The sequence below is a fragment of the Panthera uncia genome, assembly GCF_023721935.1.
Source record: "Panthera uncia isolate 11264 chromosome A1 unlocalized genomic scaffold, Puncia_PCG_1.0 HiC_scaffold_17, whole genome shotgun sequence".
NCBI lineage: Eukaryota > Metazoa > Chordata > Mammalia > Carnivora > Felidae > Panthera > Panthera uncia.
Genome location: NW_026057577.1, coordinates 53,542,371 through 53,567,775, shown reverse-complemented (window position 1 = coordinate 53,567,775; position 25,405 = coordinate 53,542,371). Strand labels below are relative to the sequence as shown.

The following is a 25,405-nucleotide window of genomic DNA, read 5'->3' as shown; positions in this document are numbered from 1 at the left end:
CCCCCATTCATGCTCTGTCTCTCTCTGTCGCAAAAATAAATAAACGTTAAAAAAAAATTTTTTTTTTAAATAAAATAAAATAAATAAATAAATAAAATAGAATCAAACCAGAAAGAAGTACCCCTGAAGACTGTGAATTCAAGAATACCATGGAAACATTTTGTAGCACGGGTGAGGATGAACTACTTGGATGTCTATTAGGGTTCTGGACCCAATTCCAGGCTGGGGCGGGGAAGCGGGGGAAGCTTCCTTACGAAGGAGCAATTCTCTGACACCATCCAAGACTGGCCTACCTCCACTTCAGATGCCACTTGTAAGTCCAAGCTGTTATTTGTGCTTCTGACCAAAAAGCTATAAATCAGGATTCCCACAACCTCCCCACCTTGGATGTGATTAATTTGCTAGAGGGGCTCTCAGACCTCAGAGCAACAGTGTGCCTACCAGATTGTCAGCTTATTGCAAAAGCATGTAACTCAGGGACGTGGAGTAAGGTACAGGCAAAGGGCAAAGAGCCTCCGTGTTGTCACGGAGCATACCACTCCCATCACCATCCCAGGCGACCAACCCACAAGCTGTCCGGAACCCTGGCCTTTTGGGTTCTCAAGGAGGCTTCATTACATAGGCACAATTCATTAAATCATTGGCCACAGGCGAACTCCATCTCCTGCCGGCAGCCCCCACCCAGGCCAGAGGGTGGAATGAAAGAAAGTTCCAACCCCCTAATCACAGTGCCCAACACTAGCTACTTTCTGAGAGTCACCTCATTAACATAACAAAAGACACCTACATCATTGTCAACTCTTCAAAACCCCAAAGGTTGTGGTCATAGGAGCTATGATCCAATGGATGGATAATGGACCCAAATGGATCCAAAGCATGGACTATGACTTTCTTTCTTATAAATCACAGTAACCTCATGAATCTCTGCTCTCTTCCTTTCCTGTTCCTCTGCTCACCACCCAGCCACACAGCTTCTATTCTTCCGTTGAGCCCTTCTCATAAAATGACAATCTCCAAGAAACTGGAAAGCAATCTCCATTTGGTCTCTGTTACTCTGAGTCCACTACCATCAATTACTGAACACCGGTATCTACTCATCTTACATCTTCCAGGCCCTCAGTATTATCTCAAATGTGTCATGAGAAATCATGAATCCAGCCTCAGAAGTTGATGGCTTTTTATAATGAAACAAATGGTCATGATTTTTGCTATACGCAGGGTAGGCTCTATTGCTTTTAAGAGTTTTGTCACCAGATGCTGCGCTGTGACCAGAACACCCCATCTAAGGACACGCGTGCTCCTGAGCTGTGTCCCTGCACGGGTGCAGGGAGCTGAGCACATCGAGAGCAATGCTGCTCTTCAAGGCCATGGCTTGGCCTGGTCAGAATATCTACCCCTGGGGGCTTGGGTGAGAAGCCACAGGAATGGCTGATGGCCTTACTGTCTTAAAATGACAAGCATCCTTAAGCAAATGAGGCAACACTGTATGCCAGAAAATGATACATTTCCTAAAACCCAACAAAGGGATGTAGTTCACAATGAGGAGCATGTTTCATATTATTTCTTTAATTTTTTTAAATGTTTATTTACTTTTGAGAGAGAGAGAGAGCAAGCGAGCATGAGTGGGGGAGGGGGAGAGAGAGGGAGACACCAAATCCAAAGCAAGTTCCAGGCTCTGAGCTGTCAGCACAGAGCCTATCATGGGGCTCAATCCCATGAACCATGAGATCATGACCTGAGCTGAAATCAGATGCTTAACCAACTGAGCCACCCAGATGCTCTTCATTTTACTTCTTTAGATAAAACCCTATATGGACTAAGCCAACCATAATCTTTGATAGCAATGTTTTGTGTTTTGGGGGATTTTTTTGTTTTGTTTTTACTAAAACTGCAGTTTAATTATATGAAGCAAACACTTGGGAACACAGGACATCAGGGGATCTCGTGAGTGAATCCATTATACCCTGGAGCACTGTCAACTAGACAGACTCAAGCCTTTTACTCAAAGTAACATTTTGCTTCATGATAATTAAAAGATATAAATATTCTTTATATTGCTCCAGATTCTACATAAAAATAAAAAATAATAAAGATGAAACATTTTAAACTCTGAGCTGAGCATGCTATGATGTCACTGAAAGCTGGTGTTTGAGCCAGCCTTTGAAAACGAACGGATTTCAAACGACCATTCCCATTCAAGAAGAATCTACATGCTGGGACAATGCTTAACTACATCTAAGTCTTAAGAAAGCCCAGAAGTCGGTATTCTTCATGTATAACAGCCTTAAATGTAATGGTTTTAAATAAGAATTAAGTAAAATCAGGGACACCTAGGTGGCTCAGTCAGTTAATAGGCCAACTCTTAATTTCAGCTCAGACCATGATCTCATGGTTCGTGGGATTAAGCCCCACATCAGGCTCTGCACTAGCAGTGTGGATGGAACCTGCTTGGAATTCTCTCTCTCTCTGCCCCTCATCCCACTCATGCTTTCTCTCTCAAAATAAATAAATAAACATTAAAAAAAATTCAGTAAAATCAATAAATGAATACAAAATATCCAGTATTAGATAATTAAAATCCAACACTGGGGACGCTGGCTCCTGGAAAATAAATCCTTACACAAGTTACTATGTTCTACCTCCAAAATATTATGCAATAATCTTCATTCTACCAATGTACACAGTCTCCAATTTCATGTCCAAAGCTTCGCTATAAAAAAATGAAGTGCTACCCTCCAAAAGAATAAGCCTGCTGTCTGTACTCTCAAGGAGTATCAGTTATTACATACCAAAATGAAGGGACACATACCTGGAGGAGAAAGGCTCTGTCCCAAAAGTATTTCCTGAAGAGTTTAATATCTCCCTCCAACAAATGCTCAGCCGTGTGGTTCAGAGTCAAGGTCAGCGTTTCTGAGGAGTGAATATACTGCAGGAAGGCATCTTCACTGAGCTGCACCCGGGAAAAGTCGGGGAAACGTCTGCCCTGGAAACTGAAATGTCACATATCAAAACCCACTGGCAATTTCAGAGATATCAACTCCAAGATCCCAGTACCCTCACTGCACCCAGTATTAGAAATCCAACTGGCAAATGATCCATGCAAGCCACCCACTGACAACAAGTACATATGATCACGTAAACAGATCCTTTAATAAAGCTAAATTTTCTACCTAGAGAAGATGTCAGTTGAAAAGCTATTCACGTATACTACATATTTTAAAGATATTTATGTAACTAATGAAACTACTGACTTTTAAACACAGTATTTTCCCTCAATATTGTATTCTCTCCTTAACTCAAAAAGATGCCTCTTGCTTTAACGGGGTCATGTGTAATAGAACAAATTAGCTGGCAGCCAACAGCTTATTAGGTGATTACAGTGGAAAATAGATATGATCTCCAGGGAGCACAGCGAGGTTCAGATGGTACAAACAAGTGGGATATTCATAACACACTGGTCCACTGTTATAAATCATTTTATCAGGCAAATTAAAAAAGCATAAATTTGATCTTGTTCTATTCTTGAAAACACCTATAAACAAAGAAACAATATTCCCAAGCTGAATTCTTGAATATAAACTAATTTTCTGTTTTGTTTTGGCCAAGAACAACTGCACATTCATTAGCTACATGCAGGCTGTACGGTTAGTATCGTAATATTCTGGACAGCTCACAAGGTCATGTAATTGCAACGGTAAAGGAGCCTTCGGAGGAAAATGCTAGTGCTTCCCGATAGGAGCTCACCTCAGCAGGTTGTCACATCCCCCACCGATTCCTCACTTCACAGAATTAGTTCTATGCCTCTTTCCTCCTCTTACATGACCTCATCTTGTTAATGAATATTTGCTTCACAAAAAGAGAATATACTTCCAATCAAATAAATATTAACTCCATCATATGGAGCAACAAAAAGAGATCCACTAAGAGCACTTACATTCTAAGATGTGGGTATCTCTCCAAATTCTTAGCATGAATTACTAGTATCAACTCCAGAATCTTTAGAAAACAACTCCCCACGCTAACATAATATTTTCTGGTCCTGGAGACAGGTGAAAGGTACCAAACTACCCAAGATGAAGTCAGCCTCCTGGGCTTTGATCTAAATCTGAACCCCCCACAATGACCAAGTCAAAGAAAGTAGTCCTGCTTTGGCCTTTTTAGCCAAGCAAGTGGGGTCATATTAGACCCAAGAAAAGACCTTTTGGATTGGCTTTTTTTTCCTCGGTTGGCAGTCACGTGACTAAAGTAGGACAAAAATAAACAAAAAGCTCGGACTTCTATGCCAATATCCATTTATGCAGCATAAAATTATAAATTAATCACATTGAGTTTCATAAGCCAAACAAGAAAAACCAGTCCATTAAGATACACCAGGTAATAATACTCTGAATATATTTAATATTTATATATAATTTTCAATGCACTTCCCCATTTTTCAACACCTGGTTAAGTCAAGGAAACCGCTATATACGAATCTCCCTTTCTTCAGAATAACGACCAATCTGAACCATTGTAAGAAAAAAATGACACATCCTTCCTTCATTGACAATGCTGATGTCATCAACAGAGCAAACTTTACAGCCCCTTTACATTATTGTTTCTTTTACGTTACTTCACTAAATCCTAATAACCACACAGTATTTTAGGGTTCATTTATCATTGATTCAACAAAAATTTAGGGTGCCTGGCTGGCTCGGTTGATTCAATAATTTATATTCTTTCAGTGAGCATTATATACTGAAAAAGTATCAGAAATACTACAATGGGTAAACAAATAGTTTCAGCCCTTAAGTGACACAGGATGGAGACCTAGGCAACAAATGATGACTACATATAAAATTCTAAATAATATTGTCAATAATCTTGAGGCGCCTGGGTGGCTCAGTTGGTTAAGTGTCCGACTTTGGCTCATCATGATCTCACAGTTCGTGAGTTCGAGCCCTGCATTTGGGCTCTGTGCTGACAGTTCAGAGCCTGGAGCTCGCTTTGGATTCTGTGTTTCCCTCTCTCTCTGCTCTTCCCCCACTCGTGCTCGGTCTCTCTCTCCTTCAAAAATAAATAAAAACATTAAAAAAATTTTTTAATATTGTTAATAATTTTAACCACCATATTATAAATTAATCATGATCACAAAAGGCCCTAATGTAGATGGTGTCTCTGAAGAAGTGCTTTTTATTTTTAGTTTAGTTTTTTTTTTTTTTTTAAAGAAGTCCTATTTAAGCTGAAACCTGAAAGGTAAGTAGGGTTTAGGCTAGTGTTTTGCCAACTTTTCTCTTTATTATAGCTCCCTCTGAGCCTTTCAAGACTTTTTCCCCTAACTCCCCCCATGAAATGTTGATAATAAATACATCTGTCTATCTGCTCACATACTCTGTACTTTATACATGGGAACTAATGGTAAAACATAAACCAACATTAGCTTGTGATTTGGTTTATTTCTATTTTTCCACAATACTTGGAACACTTTATAGAAATAGGTTAAGAGAGAATCAATCTAACAAGTAGCCAAACTCACTTTGTGATGTCTTCAACCAGCTCGGAGTATCCGGCACGTAAAGCTAAGTCTAATGGGGTGGCACCTTCTTCATTGGGTAAAGCCAAAGCCTGGACTCCCCCAGGGAGACACAAGAGGAAACGAGACAGCTTAGGCAGGCCCCATCTCATAGCCAGGTGTAGAAGAGACTCTCTGCATAAAGACACTGAAAAGGAAAACACAGGATATTAGTTCCTCTATTCACAAACTTTGTCTTATACGTTTCATCCAAGATAACCATGTCTTTAGACATAATACAGAATGTTAGAACTGGAAGGAAGCGTCAAAAGCATCTAATCCAAACACCTCATTTTATATATGTGGACACGTCAAGTGATTTGTCCAAAGTTAGGCAGCCAGTAGGTGCTGGAGACAATCTGGCCCAGTGCTGGCTCATCGGTAGCCCAGTGCTGCTCCCACCCACTACAGTGCACACTCACGTCCCTTTTCCCATGTGCACTAAACTCGTCCAGGAAAACAAGTGCTAGGAGCACACCACCGCCCTTCAGAAACACTCCAACGTGCCCTTTAAGGAGATACTGCTATTTCAGTAGGGCAGACTCTCGGAGGCCCCAACTGTAAAGGAGCCCCCGTTCCCACTCTTCATCCTCAGAGGTGCTCCGCCCCTGATGAGAAGCTGGGTCAGCAATGGGTTTCCTGTGTCCAGAATACTTGAGACCATGGTCTTTCCCAAACTTCATAGAGGTGCTTTCACCCATCTGTTAGATCATTTCAGGGCTGGCAAAGCCACTTTGGCGCTCTGCTTAAAAAAGTCAGCCTGTGCCTTTTCACACGCCCCTTGACAGAGGGTTCCTGATTGATCTGTGTATCTGAGTTTTCACCGTGGTGTTTGCTACTTTACATTATGGTTGTCTCCTGTGTGTATCAGTGTACAGACTGAGGAATTTTGTTTTTTAATCTCAACACCCAGCGTAGTATGTGACAAACTGAGTCATCCAGTATTTGTGAGTTGAACAGCAACTGTTAGAATCTCCATGATTTGTCTATGTTAAAAGTGCCTGATTTGTACAGTTTGTACACCGATGTTTCTACTGCAATACCCAGTGCTTGGAACACAGATGGCTCATGGTAAAGATTACACTGGACATACAGAGAAAAGTGAATATGCTTACGTTAAAAAAAAAGTAGGCCCATGAACTCCGTAGGCATCAAGACGCCCCTTGAAACAAACCCAGCCTTCACAAACTAAACCTGAAAATCCTAACACTTGGTATCTGGTGGAATAAGCATGCAGTAAGAATTTGAATCATACGTACCCCTTAAGTTGAGTCATGTTACTGGCTGAAGTTCTAATAGGAAAGAGGTGCAGAGCACACTGCATCGTACCGAAGAGAAAGGCCAGCAGGGGAGGGACCTATGTCTTCTACCCCAGTGTAGTGTCAACCACACGTATATGCTCTAGAAAGAGCTGCCTGTTGAATGAACGAATATATGACCAAGGGGGCCCTTTCCCTGTTGAGTACCCATAAAAGTTACCCATAAAAGTTAGCTTTTCATAGATGACTGCAGGTGCTATTTGGAGCACATACCGTCCTTAGTTCCGCCTCTGACACCTCGACTAAAATCTGTGAACAAAAACTACATACTCTCATGGAGTCTTGACACTGAGGACAAAGACTACCTACTTCTCCACACAGTTCACAGTCTCCGTGAACATGACTTTACTTTTCCATTGTCTTCCTTAACATAACCCCACCAGTAACCAACCCCAGGAGACTCTTCCCTGGGCAAACGATGGTATATTCATCATCCCTTCAAGACCCATCAACTGTTCTGCAAAAAGCATCAAGAAGCTTAAACCCTGAAACCAAGCTTTATGATATCATGATCCTTATCCAGTCCTAATCCAACTCCCTTCCCTGCCTACCGCCACTCCTCTGCCTTAGAAGACCATCATTAAGCCCAACTTCAAGTTCTCATGACATTCCAACCCTGCCCTCCCCCCTTAAAGAGCCCGGTAAGGCCGTGTAAAGGTGTCGTTCTGTCTTTCCAGGGTAGGGAGTTAACTCCGCTTTCTTTCCCCAGCAGGCTGTGCTGATGCTACTTGGAGAGCTAGCATCCAACAACATCTGAATTTCAAACAATTAGAAGGAAATACTCCACTACAAGAAAAGCAGAAGAAAACTGCTTTGTTTTTATCTTTAGTGGGGTTTTCCTTAACGTTATTTCTTAACGTTATTCTGAGAGCAAGAAAGAGTGCTCACAAGTAGGGGAGGGGCAGAGAGAAGGAGAGACAGAATCCCAAGCAGGCTCTGTACCATCATTGTAGAACCCGATGCAGGGCGTGAACTCATGAACTGTGAGATCATGACTTGAGCTGAGATCAAGAGTTGGACACTCAACCAATTGAGGCACCCAGATGCCCCTAGGGGTTTATATTATTTATCTAGATCAAGAATGTACAGCCTTTAAAAAAAAAAAAAGTTTTTTTCTAGTTGCAATTCATTTTTTTAATTTATTTATTTTTTTAATTTACATCCAAGTTAGTTAGCATACAGTGCAAGAAGGACTTCAGGAGTAGATTCCAGTGATTCAACCCCTATGCCTAACACCCAATGCTCATCCCTACAAGTGTCTTCTTTAATGCTCCTTCCCCTTTTAGCGCATCCCCCCACCCACAACCCCTCCAGCAACCCTCAGTTGGTTCTCTGTGTTTGAGGCTCTTATGTTTTGTCCCCCTTCTTATTTTTACATTATTTTTGCTTCCCCATAAAGACTTCTATCTCAAATATGTAAGAGAGTCCTCGGAGTGAAAAGCACAACTTCACAGTGCATTTGCTCCCTGTCTGTCTGTGTGACACAGCACAGACCCCCTGGCCCCATAAGAGGACAACTGAAATGTCAAAACAACTAAAAACGAAGTGTGTACCCCTGCTAGGTATCTGTTTAATATACTTGATACCTTCAAAAGGCTATTGAAGAAGTGATGTTTATTTTATCCTTTAAACTCATTTTATTAGAAAGTCGGATTTTCCTTCTGAACAGATTACCAACAAGGCATGTTTGAGAACATTTCCATTTATCCCCCCTTCTTAAAAATGAGGAAGAGACCAGTTAGGATCTGGTAATGAAACCAACACACATGCACAAGGACACTCCCGAACACGTATGTCAGCATTAGATCATAACCAGCTACCCTGGGATGGAATTTCTAAGTCCTAGATCCCAATTTGAATCTGGTGACAAATATCACATGGTTCTATGGGATACAATTTTCTTCCAAGAAAAAGAACAAAAACGGAATATCTAAACCTAAGCCAGGTCTTTTTTTTTTTTTTTTTTTTTTAAGTTTATTTATTTTGAGAGCGCAAGAGAGTACAAGTAAGGGTAGGGGCGAAGAGAGAATCCCAAGCAGGCTCTGCACTGTAAGTGCAGGACCCGATGTGGGGCTCAATCTCAGGAACTGTGAGATTATGATTTGAGCCTAAACTAAGTGTCCAACACTTAACCAACTGAGCCACCTAGGTGTCCCTGCATTCCCTTTAAAATCAAACCATTGATAAACTCAAGTATGGTGTCAATCATTTAAATGCAACTCCCCTACACTGCCTGGGGGCAGTGACGCACAAGCCCTGGAACCTGGGAAGTAGCTCAGTGTATTTAATCTGGCTGACAGTGCAGGTGTGGGGAGAAGTTCCCTCCTCTGGAGCACTTTCCAGGACTGTTCTGCTAATCCAGCTCCCTACTCCCTTCCTCAGGCTCCAATCTCACATCTACTTCTTAAGAGAGCACAGCAAACTTGTGGGACTGAACTGCTCACTGCTCAAACTGTCCTTCCCTCCCAAACTCCCCACTTCCTGGGAAGGTGGGAAGGCAGGGGAAGAGAGGATCTTCTGTTCTTTGGAGAAAACAAGTAAGAAACTGACCAAAATGTTTTGAGAGAGAGCTTTCTCATTCAGTAGGAAAGTTCAGAGCCTAGAATCAGGCAAACAGCCTGAAATAGGAAACACTGTGACATATATAAATAATTCTGCTTGTTATAGAGTTTCAGATTCTTAACAGCGGTCAGGAAAACAAGCTGTGAAAAGAGGTTATACAATTTGGCAGACATGGGAAGGAGGGTGTTTAAAATGTTCTTTTTAACCAAATAAATATGCCTCATCCTGTCTGGCTGGTGCCAGGAGTTATGTGCACTAATGTTTCTAAAACAGAATTACTAGTAATTGTTCTAATGGCAAACAGTAGAAGATATGACCTGTCACATCCTGGGAGTAAGATCACCCAGGCACAAAACAAGAAGTGAGCAGGCTGTGACATTCAATCAGCATTTCCCGTCACGGCAAAAAGGGAGGTTCATCTGCCCCAGACAGAGGAGGAGGTACAAAGCCCAAGCCTCTGGCTGTGCCATACCTCAGTTTCTCTGCCTCGAAAATGAGGCTGTCACATCAAAGGCACAAGTTCCTGAGAGTGTTCACCCTGGCCCTGAATGACCAGGGATCCAGCATCCATGATATCCAGTATACACCAAAGGACCTCCCAGAGCGCGTGAGCACAGGAGCAGAGACAGTGTGGCTGTTGCTAAAGGAGAGTGACTTTATATACTGTTCAGTCCAAATCTGGGACCATTATAGCTTCACAAGGTCCGTCTATGCCTTGACATTAGTAGAAAGTTCAGGTTGCAAGACTGAAAAATAAATGATCAAGCCCTCAGGAATTCACAGTCACTGCTACAGGAAACGTAAATCGGCATAACCACTTTGGAAAACACATTGGGATCGTCTATTAAATTTACCAAAGCTTATGTTGTATCTGACTGAGCAATTCCACTCCCACTTAATAAACCCTCCTGAGGACTAGGCTTTGTACACAGCAGCAAACACACAAAAAGATGTAAAATTGTCAAAAATAGAAGTGATTTCAACGTCCATCAACAATAGATTCAACTGTAGAATAATCACACTAGTATCCTAACAACTGAAAATTAGACAAATACAGAAAAAAAAAAAAAACAAGAAATATAAATACAGGAAAAAAAAAAAAAACAAGAAATATAAGGGTGCCTGGGTGGCTCAGTTGGTTGAGGGTCTGGCTCTTGATTTCAGCTCAGGTCATGATCCCAGGGTCCTGAGATCAAGCCCCAAAACAGTCTCTGCCCTGAACACAAAGCCTCCTTAGGAGTCTGTCTGTCTCTCTCTCGCTCTCTCTCTGCCTCTGCCCCTTTCCCTCTTTGTGTGCTCACTTCTTTCTCACTCTCTCGTTAACAAAAAACAAAAAAAAAAAACAAAACAAAACAAAACAAAAAAAAACTAAGAAATACAATGTTGGGGAAAAGTCACAGAAGAATACACAGAACATGTTTCAATTAACATTTTAAAAAGTGAAAACTAAGGCATACTTTTCAGGAATACACAGGGAGTAGAAATTCAAGGAAAAGCAAGGAAGGACTACTGTACAAGTCAGTGTTATCTCTCTGGGAGAAATAGGGGACCGTGAGTGAGACTTTGCTTCTTCTGGGATCTAATGACACCCGTATGTCTCTCCCCCCATGTGCAGAGAGCTGTGTTTAAGCCTCTCCCTAGGACAATTAAAACAGAATTTCTGGTGGTGGCACCCAAGCATTAGCTTTTTCCTAAAGATTCCCAAGCGATTCTTGCAACATCAGGGTTAAGATCTGCTATTTTCAATAAGTAAGTGGTTAACAAAATGCTAAGCTCTGCTTTCTTTTTATACCACGGTCTTCCCAGTCATCTCTTAAGATCTATTAGCTAAAGCAAAATAAGTCAGAGAAAGACAGATATCACAGGACTTCACTCATATGTGGAATTTGAGAAACTCTACTGATGAAAACAGGAGAAGGGAAGGAAAAAGAAGATAAAAACAGAGGGAGGAAAACCCTAACAGACTCTTAAATACAGAGAACTGAGGGCTGATAGAGGAGGATGGGGTGGCTAAATGGGTGACAGGCATTAAGGAGGGCACTTTTATTAAGGAGGGCACTTTTCAGGATGAACGCTGGGTGTCAAATATAAGAGATGAATCAGTGGGTTGCACTCCTAAAGTCAAGGCTACACCGCGTGTTAATGAGAATAAAAAATAAATTTTAAAAAGATTATCTAAAACATGTCACCAATAACAAAAAGAAGTTTGTAACTGATGCAAGGTATTTTTATTCTATATTTGCTGCCAAACCAAGATATATCCTTAAATGCTGTAAACAAGATATTAAAAATAAGTGTGACAGAGACAATCATCTAGAAGCAAATATTTTTAAATACAATTTAATTCAGAAGTACTTCTACATTGTAGGACTTAATATTCTGTAACTTGTGAGTGGAGTCATTGAAATGTCTTCAACACTTTAAGTTTATGAATAACAAAAGACATTTTTTAATTCACATATAACCCAATCATTAAAATAAGTTGTCCTCTCATTTCCAAAACCACATATATACTGATGGAGGCCTCAATTTTTGCATTTAACCCACTCAGTAAACAAACATTGAATGAACCTAGTACTAGATGCCGGACCCGGTGGCTGCAAAGATGGGCACGGTCCCTTGTCTTCCAATAGCATGCTGTCAACCCACTTCTGTTCAGAATAAATATCTGGCCCTTGAAGTCACTGTATGATGAGCTACAGGTCTAGGCTTAGACAGAAAGAGTATGAATAGAAATAAGGAAACTATTGGACCTATAAGGAAACTACCCTGCAGGATGATCAACCTCTATCATGTATCATGATCTGAAATTTTACAGGTGTTTATACAATGCCAAAATGATGAATAGAAAGTAAAGAGAATGAAAAAAGTATTGCCAAAAATTCTATGTAGCACAGGTGAGAATATATGACATGACACAATCTCATTCCCCCCCCCACCCCAGGACTCTCAACAAAATGGGAGGAAAAATCATGTATTATGGTAGCTTTCATTTAAGTGATCTCATCAGGACTTGGGTGTGTCAAGTAAAAATCAGCCTTCCACACGTAAGATCAGAGATTGTTGGGTCTAGGACAGGAACGGCAAGTATACACAGGTTCATAGGAAAGATAAGAAAGAGCACAGTACCAACATGGCAGGCTTGGCTGGGTCATAAAGCCCAAGGCAGGAGGAGAGTAACAACCGTAAGGGTGGGTTTTAGCTTCCTGAAATTTAATTTTCTGCATCGAACATATAGGAGACACCCCAGTTACAACCGCTGACCGCAAATCTGGGAACACATCGATCACACAGTATCATTCCATAAAATTCACACTGCGATACACAATGCTGGAAGGCACTTTATGGAGTCTGCAGCTCTTAAAGGTTGGTTACACTTTACCTTATGGAACTAGGACTAACACACTGAAACACTACAAAGTCCTTATCAGGACTCAACGATGGGCACCAATTTCTGGCCTTCGCTATCTGGGGGACATATCCAAACTGAATTATACAAGGTGGGCGTCAATATTCTGTGTTCAGAATCCAGACACAACAGTGTATAGCACAAAGGTGGACAGACAAAAGAACTGAACAATCTGGATTTCAACACTGAGAGAGATGTGGCTCTGGAAAGGCCACTTAAATTTTCAAGTTGTAAGTTGCTTGATCTGGAGAAGCAAAGTGTTACCTTCCCAGCCTACTACCCAGGATTGTCAGGGTGATGTAATGAAAGTAACACATGAGGCAGGGTTCTCATGAACTATGAAAGCCAATAGTGGGGGGGGACTTACCAGTAGTACACATTTATCTGATCTTTTTCATAGAAAGAGTACAACTGTCACTAAAGAGAGCCATGATATACTGCAAAACAGTTTTCCTTTGGTTATAATTTAAAAGCGTCAATTAAGAGAACCAGCCGTCTGCTTAGGAGGGTGCTGTAACTGCATCGATGCAGGACACAAGATGAGCCATTAAGACAAATGTGCTAGAGCCCCATGCCTTGGGCAGCAGGAGGTTCTTAGGTGCCATAAGCAACAATTAGGTCATACCCCCCTTCCAGCCTGTGCACTAGATTTTTTTTCATCATCTGTTAATATTTCTCCAAGCTCTTATTCGTGTTCTCCATGTATTCACTTCTTTGCATTTGCTGACAGCCTACTATGGCACTGAGCGTTCTTTCCCCTCGCACCGCAGGGGAGCCTGTGGAATTGCCAGCCCCCCCCTCCAAGGGACCCTCCAAGCATGCTGTTCTGTTTGGGAGAGAAATGAAAATACAGTACCATCTAACTGTATTATTGACAAGCAGAAAAACTGTAGACTCATCAAATCTTGGCAATGGCCTTTTGAAATCTGCACTGGGAGTCCGAGTTGAAGCACAACCAGGCAAGCTGTGGTCTACAGCTGGGCAGGGTCCACTCACTGCCCTCCCACGCACTGGAAGCCAGAATTCTGTACAAAGGGCTAGACTGAGAAATATTTAACTCAATGGTTGTGAGTTACCCCACCAGTGGGGAGACCTCATCCCATCTTTCAGCACGAGGGGCATGTTCAGCTAGGGATATTCTGGTGAGCCTAGAAGAGGAAGCTAGATGGAATACGCCGAGTAAGAAACCAGTGTTTAAGGTGCTCTGTGCCTGGGGTGAGGGTGAGGAGGTTGAAAGAGATCACGAGAAGTCCACATGAGCAGCTGTTGACAGACGAACGAAAGCAAAGAAACGGACCAGCACAACCACCCTTTTTATTTCATGCTTGTCAGTTGCCGGTGACCGTAAGAACGTTACATCCCTCGTTTCTCCCTAACATTTATTATGTGACTTACATACGTTATCTTATTTGACCCTGACAGCCATTGCACAAGGTAAGGCCTATTATTATCCCCATTGAAGAAGAGCAGAAACTGAGATATGACACCATCAACTAATTGTCCAAGCTCATTCAGATACTAAATGGAGCACCAGGAATCTGAACCCAGGCTTTTCCACCCCCAAAACTCAAATTCTTAAAGGCAAAGAAATGATTCTGTAAAAGATGGCAAAAACAAGAAGGGCAGTGAAGATAGAACTTAAGTCAACCAAGCAAGAGTCAGGAAACCAAGCATAAAGAACTAAGCCACACCACTCCTAAGGATGCAGGCTCATACCCCACTGTGCACATGTTGGCCAGATAGGTCAACACACAGACACACACACACACACACACACACACACACCACTGTCTCATGACAGGTCTGCAAATTAAAGTTTCTACCGCTACAAAGGTAGGGCAGAGAAAGCAAGTATGTGAGTACCACTATGAACTAGAACCCAGGGCAGGATTACAAAAGATTGGGGGGGGGGAGGGGTGGTTCTACCTATATAGCCTCATGATCACATAAAGGCCCACATTTAAAGAGTCACGGCAAGGCCTTTCACAGTTCACTGGGACCACATACAGCAGGTCACTGCCAAAGGACACAGGTTGGTTATTTCCCTAAGAACATCTCCTCACTTCTGCCTCACTGCCCACCTCCTTTCCAAGTCTGCCCCACCTACCTGTTCCACCATCAGCCTTTAATCTGCAAGCTTTGGTAGTTTTAAAGCCAATTATTTATTTTTTTAAATAAAGTAACACAAGAACAGCTGCTAACATTCAAATCCTCTTCAAGAAATCTAGGGAAAAAAGCAAAAATTTTATTTTTTTTCCCTTGAGTATTAGCAGAATCCTTGGATACCGTCATTTGCAAATTCAGTGTTAGTCCCCTGAGTGCAATCAAAACAGTCATATGTATCCTGCTGTTTGAAGGGTTTCCAGATGAGAGAAGCAGGGATGGGACATGGCCACCCAGAGGTAAATCCCAAAACCTTCCATTGTCCTAAATCCTTTAGGAAGCACATCAGGGCAGGGCGTTTGAAAAAGCAGGAGCTTCCACTTACATTGTTTTCCCTTGAAAACTATGAGAGACGGAGAAAGTAACCTGAATACAACCCTCTGTTCTATCTCTTATGTGAGAACTAATAGATAATTCTCCATTCCAGTCTAAGGGCCATTAATGCCAGGTAAAAGTAGGAAGCTTATTATTTAAGGAAATCTTTCAGCTGCCTTCTCATCTTTAAAATATAATACCTTAAACAGACAATGTGCTTAATAAGGCTTTAACTGAAAAATAAATTCAAATTACTTGATGAGGGGTTCCTTTTCCTTGAGAGTTCAATTCCGTATTAAATTCTTAACTGCCAGAAAACCCATTCCTTAACAATAAAAGGCTTAAAAAGCAGGGGGGGGGGGGGGGGGGGAGGTGGAAGACGTAGAAAACATTCTTAAAGATTTAAAACTTCAGGAGGCCTGGCTGGCTCAGCCAGCAGAGCACGCAACTCTTGATCTCAGGGTTGTGAGTTCAAGCCCTACATTGGGTGTAGACATTACTTAAAAACAAAATCTTAAAAATAAAGACTGAAAATGTCACAAATGATGCATATTTGTATACAAGCCTAAGTAATGTGTAACACTTTTACCAATTTAACATGGAACCTATTCTATTTTTTTCCAACTCTTTTTTTTTTTTATCAAATTTATTGTCAACTTGGTTTCCATACAACACCCAGTGCTCATCCCAAAATATGCCCTCTTCAATAGCCATCACCTACCCTACCCTCCCTCCCACCCCCCTTATCATGGCACCTATTCTAAAAAACATTCTCTCCACCACTAGCATTCATGCAGTAGGTTACCTTAGCAACTGGAGGAATTGAATTTCAGCTAAAAATGTCAGAAAAGGAAGTGCGGAGATGTTTGTTCCATGAGATACTATCAGAAGTTAACACAAGGCTAGAAAGTAATATTGAGTGTATATGTAACTGCTTGAAAAATGTCAAGATTTCCAAGAAAAACAATTAAAACCTCAGAGTTAGTGGATACCTGTCATGCATTAATTTCCATACTCCTCAATCTTGTTTAAACTGAAAACCTGTATTTTGTAAGAAATCTGTCCTTTATGGGTTTCCTATCCACTGGTAGGACACCAGCTGATGTTATTTAAAATTTGCCATCCAGTGCAAAGCTTCGGGGCTCAAAAGCAAAACTGACCTATCACAGTCTGTGGGACACTAAGTCAGTCTTCAAGTTCATTATGCCATCTCCTGGCTACTAAGACCTAGAACACAAGTCAAGGCCAACCAACAGGGCGATGCTCCTGAGCCTTGCTCTATTTTTTTCTATTTCTGCAGCCAACAAATTGTACTCAAGGATAAAAACGCCAGCCAAGCTCTATTTCAAATGTTAAACAAATCTTGCTTCTTACTGGTTACAGTTCTCTTTCCTCTATTCAAAGAAAGGTCAACAGATATTTTCCTTTGTCAAACATTGCTGGCCCACACATTTCCTTCTGCTCTTGCCTAGAAAGGTGAGGATTCTGGGTGTGTGGCTTCAAGCATGATGTAGATGTCACAGAAAAGTGACACTTTCCACTGAGTCTTTAGTTAAGAACCTTTAATTCTCAGGGCGCCTGGGTGGCTCAGTTGATTAAGTGTCCGACTTCGCTCAGGTCATGATCTCATAGTCTGTGAGTTAGAGCCCCGCATCGGGCTCTGTGCTGACAGCTCAGAGCCTGGAACCTGCTTCAGATTTTCTGTCTCCCTCTTTCTCTGCCCCTCACCTGCTCACACTCTGTCTCTCTCTGTTTCTCAAAAGTAAACATTAAAAAAAAAATTTTAATAATAATAAAAAAAAACTTTATTTCTCAATTAATGGCTTTTCCTAAAATAAAACTGCTCTTTAAACCCCTTAAAGTAACACTAAACAATCAAGACATGTTTTAACCATTACTGAATGACCCACACTTTTGTAAACTTCCTTCCAACGTTCTTTTGGCCTTCTGCGTTTCTTTTCCTTTTCCCCTCCTTAGTTGTCAAGTGTAGAAAAACAAAGATTCTCCAACTAATTTACGAAGATCCTATTAACAAAACAGAGCACCATGCCAAGGATCCTTCTTCGTAAGAGCATGACCTCTCCATTAAACTTATGGTGCCTGACTAGGCTTCTACTTTTCCTGTAAGTCAAGATTAACCACAATGTGACTGGTTTTTGCACAGAGCACTAGTACTTAGACTTACCCTTACAACATGTACTTGGCAACAAGCACATTCCTTTAATTACTGGATTCTCAAAGATTCTCATCTTCCAAATCAATAATTAAATTAATAAATTATCTAAGCTGCTTTCAGTGGGGATTACCAGTTCCACCCATTACTTTTTGGGGGGACGGCTCCAGAAAGAGAAGCTGGTTCCCTAAACAGAGCAGTTGTGTTTAGATCTAAGACACCCCTGCAGAAAAGTTTCAAAACTCAGTTGGCTTTCCCTAGAACTTTCTTCCATTCATGTCATCACCTATAAAGGCAAGAATAAAGTTTGACTCTTTAAACTTGATAGAACAACTTAACAGACAGAATTTTCCTTTTTTATTCAAAAAGTATACAATGTATGCCCTGCAGATTCGATTCAAGGTATCACTTTTCTTAAATGTTCCCACCACAAAAAGGAAATGGTAATGATGTAACAGGATGTAGTTGTTACATAATGCTATAGCTGTCATCATTTTGTAATACATACATGTATCAAATCAACACATTGTACACCTTAAACTTACACAGTGATACATGTCAACTGTCTCAATGAAACTGGAAAAAAAGATTTTATGTTTTCATAATTGGAATAATAAAGAGTTCCATCTTTCCCATAACTAAAAATTTGTACCTATAATGAATCCTTTGAACATATGCATTATTTTACCTAGAGAACTACAGAAAAGTCCAAATTCGCTTTTCCTAATAATTTACTTTGGCAAAAAAGGTCTTGAATCTGGAAATTGTTGCTATATATTGGTACATCTATTTTTTTTTTTTTTAAGATTTTACTTTTAAGCGATCTCCACACCCAATGTGGGGCTCAAACTCATAACCTTGAGGTCAAGAGTCGCACACTCCACACTGAGCTAGCCAGGCACCCCATACATATTGGTTTATAAATGTAAATATATGCTGAGAGAGAGAATCTTGACATGAGTTTGTTTTTAACGTGAGTGGGCTTATTTTTCTTATATCAGAAAGCTTAAGCAAGACAACATCTACTTATTCTGTAGGTTGGGATAGGAGCTATTATATTCCTAAAGGCAATGCCATCAGTCTTCCAAGATAGTATTTCTAGTCCCTTTGGGCTCTTTACTCAAATGGTAGCTTTCTCACTAGGGATGGCAAGGTTGGTGCTTTCCAGCCATGTCAGGCTTCTGGGAACACAGCTGAAGTAAATGATACAGTTGAGCAGGAAGGGAAGACTAACTCACAAGTTATCTGAGCACCAACAGAAAGAAACCAAGGGTTTTATCCCAGTTAATCTAATTGTCAAAATGATGCCAATCACTGAGAAAAGCCCTCTGTCCAATAAAAAGAACAAAACAAAACAACAAAAACCCACCAAGCAAAATACCCAAAACAAACAAAAAAGATCAACTGTAGCATCTTATTGAATATATGACTATACTCCAAGTTTTACTGCAAATATAGGGTCCTGAGATCCTGCAAATGCTTTTATCATGAAAGCTATTTCACAGGAAGAAATGGGTTTAATTTTATGAAATAGAAATTCAATTTTATTTATGACACAAAATTAAATAAAACGAGGGATACTTCCTTCCTTAGAACATATGATAAAGTTGCACTGTGAGTACTGATGGGTAAGAAGCGGGGCCAAGAAAAGTCTCCGCTTTTCTTTACGAGACACAACACTCTGCTCAGACTGGCCCTCCTCCAGGATTTGAGGCCTTCAAGATAACGCTCAGTGATTAAAAAGGCAAGAAAGTGAGGGATTACAAAATGCAAAAAGCAAAGAAATACAGTAATCCTCCCCAGTAAGGTTTCCATCAGATTCTTCCAAAACGAAGTCATTATAGAAATAAATTCTCATTCAGCACATCCATTTATCTGGCAAAAAAACATAAATAAATAAACCCAAAGAATTTTTAAGTGCCAGTGGTGAAGCTTTACATTGTTTCTGGGTAAGTGGTAGGAGAAATAATTACTAGGAAAAAAAAGTTGTTTCCAACTAATGATGCCACTATCACTTAACGCACAATAAACTTCAGTAGGCCTTATGCCACAGCTCCTTAGTTTATTATTTTTGTACCTTGAAGACAAACAACACTAATAAAATAGATACCTTAGGAAAAGATGTATTGAGCACGTAAAAGATTTAAACTGCTCAGATTAAACCTCTGCTAAATTGAAAACGAGGGACCAAGTTGTTGACACAGGACACACCTCCACCCATGGAAGGACCAAATGTAAAGCTACACACACAGTAATTCCTTGAGAGAAATCCAAGAACTAAGTGAATGACTCCCATGCACAGGGTGCATGAGAAAACACCCACGTCGGAACAGGTACAAAAGGCTGAGACACACTCATCATGAATTCTAGCCTTGGCAAAACACAATACAATCAAGAGGGAACCCCAACTCCCAGCTTCTCCCTAAGGAATGGAAGGTCTGGGTCACATCTAGCACCCCAACTTTTAAAGCTTTCACCTGGCTGTGAAAGCCAATGTGGTTTGCATCGTGAGTCCTACAGGACTATAGCAAAGACGCAGTTCTTAACAGACGAGCACTCAGCACAACTATGCCCTCAGGGCTCAGCATAGAGGAAGCAGGCATAAAGACACATCTCCCAGTCTTTCCCTGGAAGGGATTTGAGTGCATACTTTATAAACTGCTGCATAAGGGTCCACTTTCCAATTAGCATGCATCTAGGAGCTGACTGTGATCCTCCCTGGACCCCAAGGGAGCCAATGGGCAATTCCCCCCATGATCTTGCTTTGGTTCATTTGAAAATTAAAGCCAGGTCACCAGCATCTCTCTGGAAGCAACTTGTACACACATCTGGCACCCCAGGTTTTACAGCTGCCACCCAAGGGACAGCTCTCCAGATTGCCTAGTTTTCAGAGCCAATGTGGCTTGCATTCATGACTCCCAGAGGACTGCACTGGATAAAAAAATTGGTTATTAATGGGTACACACAGAAGGACTAGATGCAACTATCCCCCCAGGGTTCAGCTCAGAGAGAGCCAACAAAAAAATGCCCACCTGCCATTCTTTCCCTGCAAGGCATTTGACTGCATATTCTCCAAGCTTAGGCCTAAGAATCAGGTTTCTAATCAGCCAGCATCTAGGTGGTAACTGAGATCCTCCCTTTCAGGATACTGATGGGCCTAAGCACTACCTCAACTACCGGGAGCCGCTAAGAACAAAGATAACATCCTGGGAAATCACTCATGTTTGAGAGGCAACCAGGAACTTGGGCTAGACTGATTAACGAACTTCATCTACAGGAGACCGGTCTGTCAAGGCTGGGAGAGGTGTCTGTTTCATCTAAGAGTCAAAGAAAATGAAAAAACAGGAGAATAGGTTCCAAACCAAACAAGATAAATTCCCAGAAACCAACCTTAATGGAATGAAGGATTTATCCAATAGAGAGTTCAAAATAATGGTCAAAATGATCCTCTCCCAGGTCAGGAGAGCAATATGTGAACATTGTGTTAATTTCAACAACAACAACACAAACAAGTACCAACCAGAAATCCTAGAGCTCAAGAATACAACAAATGAAATGAAAATTCAATAAAAAGATTCAACAGCAGGGGCACCTGAGTGGCTCAGTTTATTAAGCATTTGACTCTTGATCTTGACTCAGGTCTTGATCTCAGGGTTGTGAGTTCAATCCCTGCATTGGGCTCCATGCTGGATGTGGAGCCTACTATTAAAAAACAGAAAAAAAGAAGACAACAAAAGATTGAATAGGCATTCAACAACAGACAGGATCAAAAGGAAGAAGGGATCAGTGAACTTGAACTTGAAGACAGAGTAGGAGAATTCATCCACTCAGATGAGCCAAAAGAAAAAGGGTTGTTAACCCCATCCCTGAACAGTGATGCTATAGAGAAGTTCCATCAGAAGTCTAGGCTGCAGGCAATGTTACCTTAGGCAGTGTCAACCATTCCAAGCGAAAGCCAAGAAAAGTTCCCAGAAATTGTCAAGGAAATGTTTACAATACCTGTATTTTATCCTTTGTCTGTAGTCTCATTTGTCCAGACCAAGTAATCTGCATCCTACATATGTACAAACAATATATTCTACATATGGAAATCCATTCACAGTCACACATGAAAGTCATATTCTACTGAGAATTTAGTATGTTCAGACGCTGTTATACAAGGTTCACTATATATTATCTAATTTAATCGTTATAACCAGCCAATGAGGTGGGTACTATAATGCTTCATTTTAGAAATTAAAACTCTATGACATTAGAACTGAAGTAACTTGCCCAGAATTTCTCATAGCCAGGAAGCAACAGGCTCCGGATTCGAACCCAGCTCCGAAACATAGATTCTTTATGACACTCGAATTGTTTTCCCATCTATATCTCACCATGCAAAGGAGACATAACTCTGTCTACTATAAAGATACAGATAAACCAAAGATCATGGCCAAGGGAAGCTTAGAGAATGTGAATACATTTCCAAATAGCAACAAAAATGGCTGTAAGGGAACCCTTGCCAACTTGGGGATTAGCCTAGTGTTTTCCCAACTTATTTTACTATGTACATCAGCAAAATGACTGAGTATATATACACCCCCAACACAGAAAATGGTATGCATGTACTATTGCCAATCCACAGATGAAAGGTTAGGAAATCTTAATTCATTCCTAAATGTTTGGATGAAAATATAGCATGCGGTAACATGAATCCCATTTTGAAGGCTCTTACAGTTTAAGTTATTCATGTGCGATTAACCTAACCTTCAACAATTTGTCACTTGCAGGACCACAAGTTACAACGCTGCAGGCTCCAAGCTGCTATACTGAGGGAGGCCCTGGGCTAGGGAAGGAGCCCTGCTTCTGACCAGCATCGCTGCTCCTGGAGGCTTTGGAGCACTTTACTTGTGCCCGAGTGTAGTGACTGGTGAGAAATTATGAACACTTTATGCCTTTGCCAAAATGAATCTGCCTTCCAAGAAGTAAAATACCCTCCAATATTAGACTTTAGTTAAAAAGCCAGGAGGCTTAAGAAAATGAAGTTCCTTAGCCAGAAAACACATATATACACAAATGAATATATATGTATATACATGTATATGTGAATTCACATGTGTATGTGTGAATGTACAGGAACATACTCATGTATATACGTGTTTATGTACACATGCATACACATATACACATATAAACAAAGTTCCTTAGCCACAAAACATGTACATTTTTTCACATATATGTATGAATTACAATAGTGGTATCTAGGATGTGACTTTCTTTTCAAGGTCCCAAAATACAACCTTCAGTCATACAACAAATACTTCTTGAACATTTGATATGTTCCAAGCCATTTGGTAGGTCCTTGGAGATAATGGCGAGGGGAACAGATAACTCCTACTTCCCCCCGGCACCCACCCCTTCATACATATCAATCAGCTACCATACAGCTAGGTACAGGACACAGGAGTCAGACGTGGCTCAACCCTGAACTAGGATAGTGACTTACCTCATCCAAGGTCTTAAGGAGTAAGAAACATGTTTAATTTCCCCCTGAGAGCTTTACTTTAACCCTGATGGAAAGAAAGAAATGGAGATCCTCTCTGTGGCTAATGGCCTTATGACTCTGTTTACAAAAATCATACCCCTTTACCTAGATTAGTGCACTGCATCTTATGCATGATCAAATGTAAACCAACCTGTAATCAGAAGTTATCAGGAAGCAGAAACTCTTGAAAACAGCATCATCCAGCCATTAAACTAAAGCATGCAATACACAAAGACAATAGTATGTGTGTATTTAATAAAATATAGAACATCTATTTCTTTTTAATTTTTTAATGTTTTATTTATTTTTGAGAGAGAGAGAATGAGAATGAGTGGGGGAGAGGCACAGAGAGAGGAAGACACAGAATCTGAAGCAGGTTCCAGGCTCTGAGCTGTCAGCAGAGCCCGACACGGGGCTCAAACTCGTGAACCACAAGATCATGACCTGAGCTGAAGTCGGAGGCCTAACCGAGTAAGCCACCCAGGCGCCACTAACAACATCTATTTCTAATAAAATTTTGTGACTGGTAATAACCATAAGAAGTATCTATCGAACAGTTTAGCCTCATGCCTTGCATGGACTTACACAAAACACCCATCTTTGTTCACACACAGATGGTTGGTGTTGAGAGCCAATTATTCAGTCTTGGGGTACCTGGGTGGCTCTATCAGCTGAGCGTGTTACTTTGACATAACGCATGATCTCACAATTCATGAGTTCGAGCCCCGCATTGGGCTGTCTGCTGTCAGCATGGAGCCTGCTTCGGATCCTCAGTCCCCCTTCTCTCTGCCCCTCCCCCTGCTCACCGTTTACCTCTCTTAAAAATAAACATTAAAAAAAAAAAGAGTCTATACAGTCTTTCAATAAACAGGAACCATTCCAGAGGTATCTCCAAAAGTTAGCACAAACATCTGGATACTCTCAGTGACACTGGCGTTTTAAAGATGTCAACATAGTGATTTTATTTCCTGCATGGCCATACTCCCATAGCTCAGTTGCTCAGAGCTGACTGCCTATTATTCCTTGCCTGATGACTTTATTTACTTGTAAATAGTGCAGCAAGCTCATGGCAAGAACAGATGCCAAGGGAAGTAGAGCCAGAGCCCAAAGGAACTGGTGCAAGACCCTACCACCAAGCAACAGTCCTTCCCTCTTTGAGGCAAAGTTCTTCCCCGCCTCGAATAGAGCCGAATAGCATCAACCAGCCCAGAGACGAGTGCCCCAGGATCTCGAGGAATCCAGCCATATCAGAGTGAGGATCAGGTCAAAAAATGGGCAGGAAAATCAACCCACAGAGACAGACAACAAATTGTAAGGCACATACAGAAAAGACATCTGAATATTCTGGTGAGGACCCACCTTCAAGTGAGTAATTTCCCAAGACAGTCCACCCAAGAGGCATCTCCAGATGGGTCAGAGCCAGCACGAGCTCCTCATCCAAAGCAGGCAAAGCTCCCGCCGTCAGGGCAAATGGAGTCAGCAAGGTCTGATGACTACCGGCTGTGAGGCGATCAGCCTGGGTGACCAGCAAACGAGCCAGCCTGCAGGCCATGTTGTCCACGTAGGTCACGGAGCCAGAGCCCATGATCACCGGGGAGTAACCTTCTGAGCAGAGGCACACAGACACCATCACCATCTCCTGAAGCCCATGGCCTGGACAACGAGACAGGAAATAGTTCACCTAAGGTCTATATGAGGTGCTCACCCAGGCAGGGGTCACTAGTTTCGTTGCACTGCCCAAGCAGACCACGTGCTCCAGGAGAGCAAGGCAGAGGGGAAATGAAGCCAGTTATCTTTAAACGTTGCTGGGCTTGTGGGGCCAAATTAAAACAGGTTCCATTTTCTTTCCATAACGCCCTATTTGAAAACTAACCTTTTTAAGCTCTGAGCACTTCAGTGTTTATTCTCCTATCATTATCCAACACTGTTATTTGGCACACCTTCACCTCGTACCCCTACCCCAAACACTTCATTCAACTTTGTCACTTTAAAGGCCTTGGCCCTTTCCTGCTCTGACACTTCCTCCTGACTCTTCCATTTTTAGGTATTTAGACGATAGTTTTATAAAGTAGCTCCACAGAGGTCCTTCGAATTACGAGTTAGGGTAAGTGAAGACAACTCATCAGAAATACTTACGTATGTTGTTCATTGCCCCCCACCCCTGCCACCTCTGAGAATAGCTTCTGTCTCTTGGAAGTGCTCTTAGTATTTCTCTTGTGGGTGGTCATCGAATCCTGCCACCTGTCCCTCCTTATACTCCCCCTTCATCTTGTCCAGGTGGGTGAACCACTCTCCAGGTACATTTTTATGCTGCACTTGACAGAAGCTCCAGGAATTAGTCCCACCCAACTTCTGTGATTATTATAATCATAGCCAAGCAAATGGC

At 41.4% G+C, this 25,405-nt stretch overlaps 1 protein-coding gene across 1 annotated transcript in view; it reads right to left on the bottom strand.

The window, feature by feature from the left end:
• LOC125935739 (rho guanine nucleotide exchange factor 28-like) overlaps positions 1–24,682 on the bottom strand; it is a 27,109-nt gene extending 2,427 nt beyond the window's left edge. The window contains exons 1-3 of the mRNA XM_049649632.1: positions 24,379–24,682; positions 5,516–5,699; positions 2,810–2,990 (exon numbers count right to left, since the gene is read on the bottom strand). Of these exons, the coding sequence (XP_049505589.1) occupies positions 2,810–2,990; positions 5,516–5,699; positions 24,379–24,655 (642 nt within the window). The 5' untranslated portion in view covers positions 24,656–24,682. The remainder of the gene's footprint in view (positions 1–2,809; positions 2,991–5,515; positions 5,700–24,378) is intronic.
• Between the last annotated feature and the right edge of the window lie 723 nt (positions 24,683–25,405).